Raw genomic sequence first — 9,167 nt, 5'->3', positions numbered from 1 at the left:
AGGGCCTCTACTGTGCTGTAGGTTTTCTATGTTTCTATGACTATTGCCATTAACACACAGAAAATTCAAAAAGCCTATGAAAACAACAATGCCAACACCTTGAACACTTCTGTTGAGTATGTTTTGTGATAAAGATATTGATAGAGGAAGAAAGGCAAGACTGGACCAGAGTATCTATAGTAATTTTACTTTACCCATTAATCTTTATTTATCCTTAACTGCATAAACAGGACTCACAGATTGACAAGCAATAATATTTATTAGATTATTGCAGTTCAACTTATAATAGCCTTAGTATCATAGTAAAATAAGTTTAGTGTGATTTTGCTACAATGAGCATAAAATATTCAAATACAACTACGAAAGCACAAGCAGAAACTCTTACATTGATTCTAACAACTATTAATAATCTTTCCAAAAGGGAAGTTTCTATGCAATTTGTTATACCCTGCTGCAGCTGTAAATGACCATGTAAATGTAAATGGCAAGGCACGGTTATGTGGTTAACAATGAAACAATGGATCAACTGCTTCAGGTAAGTGGAATCTAGTTCACGTTGTGGTGTGCCATCCAGTTCCAGCCGTCACACCTCAGGATAAACAGCGTCCGTTGCAATTCCACAGTTGTTATCCATATTCCTGGACATGTGGACATAACCATCCATGCCCCAACTCGTTCCCCAACTAAATGGAACAGAAACTTTTGCATTAATTTCCTGGCTAAACAAATCTTTATGCATTTTTTAAATCAGTTACTTTTGCTTCAGATGAGAGGCAGGGAGAGGTGGGGGCAAATGAGAGGTGAAGAGATTAGCTGCTGTAGAACTGGAATAAGTTAAGGTAATACCGAGACTGATTTTATCTATTTAGAGATTACAGCACCATATTTTTAAACAAGCTATAATTGTAATTGGGCACAATTACACCCATGTGAGCCATTGACCTTCTAACCTGTATGCCTTTGGAATGTGGGAGGAAACCAGAGCACCTAGAGGAAGGCCACATGGTCTTGGGGAGAATGTACAATTCAAACTCCTTACAGACCGCAGCGGAGTAGAATCAGGGTCACTGGCACTGTAACACCATTACAGCTACCCCTGCTGGAGTTCAGGCTGGGGAAGAAGTTCACAGCCCTCCCTTCTCAAAGACCCTATGATTCCCATTAGAGGACAAGCTGAGTGCCTTTTACAGGGTCTCGGTCTACAATCAGGAGAAAATGGGAGAAGAGATTGATCAACATATTCCCATCAATTTCACCGAAGCAACTCTAGCTTCTGGCGCCCTCTGTCCCACCCTGACAACAAGTATTGCAGTGTAGTCATTGTGCAGTAAGGAGTCATGTTCAGATCATCAGGGGATGGCCATGACCCCTTGTCCTGGTTCCACCATCCAAAAAGGCCATGGCTGGACTTAGACTTCAGCACCTCTTACCTCCACAAATGCTATGTGCCTAGACTCAGTCTGGACTAGGTATCTCTTTACCACCAACATACTGCTCCACTTCACACAAGGACTGGCTCCAGATGGTGCAAGTACTCAACAATATCTTGCTGGCCCTACCTTCAGGAAAGAACCCAAAACAGTAGACAGGATGTAGGATATAAACTACAACAGGAGATAGAAAAGATGTACAAAAAGGCAATGCTAACATAGTCACGGGGAATTTCAATACGTAGGTAGATTGGCGAAATTGGGTTGGTGCTGGATCCCAAAAGAAGGAATTTGTAAAATATCTACAAGATGTTTTTTTAGTGGAGCTTGTGGTTGAAAGCCAATTCTGGATTGGGTGTTGTGTAATGAACCAGATTTGATTAGGGTGCGTAAGATAAAGGAACCCTCAGGAGGCAGTGATCATAATATGATAGAATTTACCATGCAGTTTGAGAGGGAGAAGATAAAGTCAGATGTATCAGTATTACAGTGGAGTAAAGAGAATTACAGAGGCATGAGAGAGGAGTTGGCCAACGTCGATTGGAAGGAGACACTAGCAGAGATAATGGTAGAACAGCAATGGTAGGAGTTTCTGGGAGCAATTAGGAAGGGACAGGATAGATACATCTTGAAGATGAAGCAGTGTATGAGGTAATTGTGACTGACAAGGGAAGTTAAAGACAGCGTAAAAGCAAAAGAGAGGGCATATAATATAACAAAAATTAGTGGGAAGTTAGATAAGTGGGATGCTTTTAAAAAAGCAACAGAAGGCAACTAAAAAGCCATAAGAAAAGATTAAATATGCTAGTAAGTTAACCAATAATATAAGAGATGATACCAAAAGTTTTTTAAAGATATTTCAAGAGTAAAAGAAGCGAGTGGATATCAGACTACTGGAAAATTATGTCGAGGAGGTAATAATGGGAGATGAAGAAATGGTGAATGAACTTAATAACTATTTTGTGTCAACTTCACTGTAGAAGACACAAGTAGAACACCAGAAATTCGAGAGTGGCAGGGGGCAGAAGTGAGTGTAGTTGCTATTATTAAGAAGGTGGTGTCTGGGAAGCTAAAGGTGCGAAGGTAGAAAAGTCACTGGACCAGATGGACTACACCCCAGGGTTCTGAAAGAGGCGGCTCAAGAGATAGTGGAGGCATTATAATGATTTTCCAAGAATGAATAGATTCTCCACTGTTTCTGGAGGACTGGAAAATTGCAAATATCACAACACTCTTTAAGAAAGGAGGGAGGCAGAGAAAAGAAAATTATAGGCCAGTTAGCCTGATTTCAGTGGTTGGGAAGATGTTGTCGTCCATAATTAAGGATGAGGTTTCATGGTATTTGGAGGCACTTGATAAAATAGGTCAAAGATGGCATGGTTTCCTTAGTATCTGTTGGAATTCTTTGAGGAACTAAGACAGGATAGACAAAGCAGAGTTAGTGGATGTTGTTCACTTGGATTTCAGAAGGCTTTTGACAAGACACTACACATGAGGCTGCACAACAAGATAAGAGCCCATGGTTATGGAAAAGATACTAGCATGGAAAAAAGACTGGCTGAATGGCAGGAGGCAAAGACTGGCTACCGGTGACTAGTGGTGTTCCACAGGGGTCAGTACTTCAACTGCTTCTTTTCATGCTATTTAGATCATGGAATTGATGGCTGGTGGCTGAGTTTGGAGATGATACTAAAGATAGGTGGAGGGGCATATAGTGGTGAGGAAGCAGGGAGTCTGCAGAAGGGCTCAGACAGAATGAAAGAATGGGCAAAGATGTGGCAGCTGGACTATAGTATAGGGAACTTTATGATCATGCACCTAGCTAGAAGGAATAAAGGCCTAGACTATTTTCTAAACTTCCTTAATGGTTAACTTGCAGGTTTAGTCAGTGGTATGGAAGGCAAATGCAATGTTAGTATTCATTTCAAGAGGACTAGAATATAAGAGCAAGGATGTAATGCTGAGATTTTGTAAGAGATTGATCAGACCAGACTTGGAGTATTGTAAGCAATTTTGGCTGTGCTGGCATTAGGGGGAGGGGGTTCAGAGGAGTTTAAGGATTATTTGATGGCTTTGGGCCTGTATTAGCTGGAATTTAGAAGAATGAAGGGGGATCTTTTTGAAACCTATTGAATATTGAAAGGCCTAGATAGAGTGGATGTGGAGAGGATATTGCCTATAGTGGATGAACTTTGGCCCAAAGGACACAGCCTCAGAATAGAGTGATGTCCATTTTGAACAGAGATGAGGAGGAATTTCTTTAGCCAGAGGGTGGTGAATCTGTGTAATTCATTGCCTTAGATTGCTGTGGAGCCAAGTCATAGAGTTTATTTAAAGCAGAGGTTAATAGATTCTTGATTAGGCAGGGCATCAGTGGTACGGAGAGAACGCAGGAGAAACGGGTTGAGAGGGGTCATAAATCAGCCATGATGTAATGGCAGAGCAGACTCAGTGGGTCAAGTGGCCGAATTCTGCTCCAATGTCTTATGGCCCTACAGCTGGGGAAAGAGGATACACAGACATTCTGTTCCCAATCAATATACATCTCAGAGCAAGTGAGATACAATTAGAGCCCACTGTGTCTCAGAAACTCTGCCAGGAAGAAATTCTAACAGCTCCAGATAACAAAGAGGCAAGAGAGCTTAAACGAGGAATGAGCACACACACAAGTCCTTTAGCCGACCAAGTCTGACCATTTTCAACCCACTCAATTTCAGTAATCCCATTCTGTATCAACCCCACTACCCAGCCCCTTCCTTCCCCTCTACATCCCTCTCCCTGATTCTGCTCACTTTCACACGAGGGACAATTTACTGTGGTCTGTACATCTACCCACTCACACCTTGAGACGTGGAAGGAAACAAGAGCACCCAGATGACACCCACGCAGTGACAGGGAGAACAGGTGCACCGCAGTGCTGCCCTTTGCGCTACGTGTAACTGGGGAGACTGAAGTGGTACAGCACTGTAGTTCGAACTCCATGGCCGTGCTAATCGGTGGTGAACGTGCCTGCACTGTTCCCACTGATGTACCTGTTTTTAACGATCCAGTACGGCTTCTGATCTTCAGTCCCATACCCGACAGCCAGCACTTCATGATCCAGTCTGGCAGGGCTGCAGCGAGGCTCATAAAATACACCTACAAGGACAATGCATTGTCACCCTGGAGTGGAGATTGTCCACATCAGGAAGCCCAAGATGTTGGCGGTGATAGAATAGTCTTTAATGCCCAAAACATCCCTTCACCCATGAGCTGGTACCAATGTGGAGAATAAAGATCAAGGGCATGTCTCCTGGCAGGCATCCTGGGCATCTTCCTTTGTCGGGATGGGAAGGTGAATGGTGGGAGAAGACTGATTGCTTGAGGAGACGAACAGGGAAACGAGGATCAGGAAAGCAACCTGGGTGGACTTGCGGAAACAAAAAGGTGAACGTCCTTTAGGGAAAGGATTGAGAGTGGCTGGGAATATTCTCTGCTTTCCAGGAGCACGATTGGTTGGAAGGAGCACTCAGAGAAACACCAGGCAACATACACTGAATGCCAGAGGAACTCGGCAGGTCAGGCAGCATTTATGGAGAGGAATAAACAGTCAAAATATTGGGCTGAGGCTCTCCATCAGGACTGGCGAGGAGAGGGGCAGAGGCCAGATTGAGGTGGAGGGAGGAGGAGGGGCAGAAGATGAAAGGTGATAGGTGAGAGCAGCCGAGGGAGCAGGTGGTGGGGATGATGCAAGAAGCTGGGAGAGGGTAGGTGGAAGAGATAAAGGGCTAAAAATCTAATAGGAGAGGATAGTGGACCATGGAAGAAAGGAAAGGAGGAGGGGAACCAGAGAGTGGAGATGTCAGATAAGGCGAAGAGAAGTAAGTGAGAGGGTAACCAGAATGGGGAATGCAAAATATGGGGATGGTGGGGGAAGCAGAGAGGAGTGAAACAGGAAGCTAGAGAAGTCAATGCATATGCCATCAAGTTGAAGGCTACCCTTCCCTTCTATAGATGCTGCCTGACTTGTAGAGTTCCTCCAGCATTTTCTGTGTGTTTCTCAAGATTTCCTGCATCTGCAGATTCTCTTGTGTGTTCAAAGATACAACTGGTGCCAAACAGTGCAGCCACTGATCTCAGCAGCACCTCATGTGCTGGACATTGGAACTGCCGCCAATCTCCCACACCCATCGATGTGCTGGGAAAAACACAAGTGTGGTATCTACAGTCACCGCTGGGGAACCACTGTACCCCATCTACAGGGCCGAGTATTCCTGGGGACTTCATCGTTCGCCACGGGGCAAACCTCCCTGAGGCTTTGACCGTGCCTGTTCGAAATCCACCTGACTTCAGGCCTAACTGGACAACAAGAATTACCATTAAATGATTTTGCTTTATTAATGTTTTACTTGTTAATATGCACTTTTTAAATTAGTTACAAGTTTAAATGACCATATAACCATATAACAATTATAGCACGGAAACAGGCCATCTCGGCCCCTCCAGTCCGTGCTGAACTCTTATTCTCACCTCGTCCCACCGACCTGCACTCAGCCCATAACCCTCCATTCCTTTCCTGTCCATATAGCTATCCAATTTAACTTTAAACGTCAACATCGAACCTGCCTCAACCACTTCTGTTGGAAGCTCGTTCCACACAGCTACCACTCTCTGAGTAAAGAAGTTCCCCCTTATGTTACCCCCTAAACTTTTGCCCTTTAACTCTCAACTCATGTCCTCTTGTTTGAATCTTCCCCACTCTCAATGGAAAAAGCCTATCCACGTCAACTCTATCTATCCCCCTCATAATTTTAAATACCTCTATCAAGTCCCCCCTCAACCTTCTACATTCCAAAGAATAAAGACCCAACTTGTTCAACCTTTCTCTGTAACTTAGGAGATGAAACCCAGGTAACATTCTAGTAAATCTTCTCTGTACTCTCTCAATTTTGTTGACATCTTTCCTATAATTCGGTGACCAGAACTGTACACAATACTCCAAATTTGGCCTTACTAATGCCTTGTACAATTTCAACATTACATCCCAACTCCTATACTCAATGCTCTGATTTATAAAGGCCAGCATACCAAAAGCTTTCTTCACCACCCTATCCACATGAGATTCCACCTTCAGGGAACTATGCACCATTATTCCTAGATCCCTCTGTTCTACTGCATTCTTCAATGCCCTACCATTTACCATGTATGTCCTATTTTGATTAGTCCTACCAAAATGTCGCACCTCACATTTATCAGCATTAAACTCCATCAGCCATCTTTCAGCCCACTCTTCTAACTGTCCTAAATCTCTCTGCAAGCTTTGAAAACCTACTTCATTATCCACAACTCCACCTATCTTAGTATCATCTGCACACTTACTAATCCAATTTACCACCCCATCATCCAGATCATTAATGTATATGACAAATAACACTGGACCCAGTACAGATCCCTGAGGCACACCACTAGTCACTGGCCTCCAATCTGACAAACAGTTTTCCACTACCACTCTCTGGCATCTCCCATCCAGCCACTGCTGAATCCATTTTACTACTTCAATATCAATACCTAACGACTGAACCTTCCTAACTAACCTTCCGTGTGGAACCTTGTCAAAGGCCTTACTGAAGTCCATATTGACAACATCCACTGCTTTACCCCCGTCAGCTTTCCTAGTAACCTCTTCAAAAAATTCAATAAGATTTGTCAAACATGACCTTCCACACAGAAATCCATGTTGGCTGTTCCTAATCAAACCCTGCCGATCCAGATAATTATATATACCGTCTCTAAGAATACTTTCCATCAATTTACCCACCACTGACGTCAAACTCACAGGCCGATAATTGCTAGGTTTACTCTTAGACCCCTTTTTAAACAATGGAACAACATGAGCAATACGTCAATCCTCATTTCTAATGATATTTGAAATATTTCTGTCAGAGCCCCTGCTATTTCCACACTAACTTCCCTCAAGGTCCTAGGGAATATCCTGTCAGGACTCGGAGATTTATCCACTTTTATATTCCATAAAAGCGCCAGTACATTCTCTTCTTTAATCATCATAGTTTCCATAACTACCCTACTTGTTTCCCTTACCTTACACAATTCAATATCCTTCTCCTTAGTGAATACCAAAGAAAAGAAATTGTTCAAAATCTCCCCCATCTCTTTTGGATCCACACATAGCTGTCCACTCTGATTCTCTAAGGGACCAATTTTATCCCTCACTATCCTTTTGCTATTAATATAACTGTAGAAACCCTTTGGATTTATTTTCACCTTACTTGCCAAAGCAACCTCATATCTTCTTTTAGCTTTTCTAATTTCTTTCTTAAGATTCTTTTTACATTCTTTATATTCCTCGAGCACCTCATTTACTCCAAGCTGCCTATATTTATTGTAGATCTCTCTCTTTTTCCACACCAAGTTTCCAATATCCCTTGAAAACCATGACTCTCTCAAACTTTTAACCTTTCCTTTCAACCTAACAGGAACATAAAGATTCTGTACCCTCAAAATTTCATCTTTAAATGACCTTCATTTCTCTGTTACATCCTTCCCATAAAACAAATTGTCCCAATCCACTCCTTCTAAATCCTTTCGCACCTCCTCAAAGTTAGCCTTTCTCCAATCAAAAATCTCAACCCTGGGTCCAGTCCTATCCTTCTCCATAATTATATTGAAACTAATGTCATTGTGATCACTGGAATCGAAGTGCTCCCCAACACATACCTCTGTCACCTGACCTATCTCATTCCCTAACAGAAGATCCAACACTGCCCCTTCTCTCGTTGGTGACCTCTGTGTATTGCTGCAAAAAACTATCTTGCACACATTTTACAAACTCCAAACCATCCAGCCCTTTTACAGAATGGGTTTCCCTGTCTATGTGTGGAAAATTAAAATCTCCCACAATCACAACCTTGTGCTCACTACAAATATCTGCTGTCTCCTTACAAATTTGCTCCTCCAATTCTTGTTCTCCATAAGGTGGTCTATAATACATCCCTATAAGTGTTACTACACCTTTCCCATTCCTCAATTCCACCCAAATAGCCTCCCTGGATGAGTCCTCTAATCTATCCTGCCAAAGCACCGCTGTTATATTTTCTCTGTCAAGCAATGCAACACCTCCCCCTCTTGCCCCTCCGATTCTATCATACCTGAAGCAATGAAATCCAGGAATATCTAGTTGCCAATCACACCCCTCCTGCAGCCATATTTCACTAATAGCTACAACAACATATTTCCAGGTATCAATCCATGTTCTAAGCTCATCTACCTTTCTTACAATGCCCCTAGCATTAAAATAGATGTACTTAAGAAACTCTCCACCTCTTACTCTCTGTTTATCCCTAATTGTGCAAACAACTTTGTTATCTTTTTCTTCCTTCTCCCCTATATCTTCGGTCTAAGTGCTCCCGTTCTCTGTCCCCTGCCTATCCTGCCTCACACACTATCTACTAGCCTTCTCTATTTGTGAGCTAACCTCCTCTCTCCTACTCTCTTCAATTTGATTCCCACTCCCCAACCATTCTAGTTTAAAGTCTCCCTGGTAGCCTTTGCAAATCTCCCCGCCAGGATATTGGTCCCCCTAGGATTCAAGTGCAATCCGTCCTTTTTGTACAGGACACACCTGCGCCAAAAGAGGTCCCAATGATCCAGAAACTTGAATCCCTGCCCCCCTGCTCCAATCCCTCAGCCACACATTTATCCTCCACTTCATTCCATTCCTACTCTCACTGTCGCAAGGCA

The 9,167-nt window shown here is 42.9% G+C and overlaps 1 protein-coding gene across 1 annotated transcript in view; it reads right to left on the bottom strand.

The window, feature by feature from the left end:
- Positions 1 to 583: 583 nt before the first annotated feature.
- LOC134337442 (procathepsin L-like) overlaps positions 584 to 9,167 on the bottom strand; it is a 35,521-nt gene continuing 26,937 nt past the window's right edge. The window contains exons 6-7 of the mRNA XM_063032446.1: positions 4,463 to 4,568; positions 584 to 683 (exon numbers count right to left, since the gene is read on the bottom strand). Of these exons, the coding sequence (XP_062888516.1) occupies positions 584 to 683; positions 4,463 to 4,568 (206 nt within the window). The remainder of the gene's footprint in view (positions 684 to 4,462; positions 4,569 to 9,167) is intronic.

The sequence above is a fragment of the Mobula hypostoma genome, chromosome 24 (assembly GCF_963921235.1).
Source record: "Mobula hypostoma chromosome 24, sMobHyp1.1, whole genome shotgun sequence".
In the NCBI taxonomy this organism is placed as follows: Eukaryota; Metazoa; Chordata; class Chondrichthyes; order Myliobatiformes; family Myliobatidae; genus Mobula; species Mobula hypostoma.
This window is presented reverse-complemented; position numbering and strand designations above follow the sequence as displayed.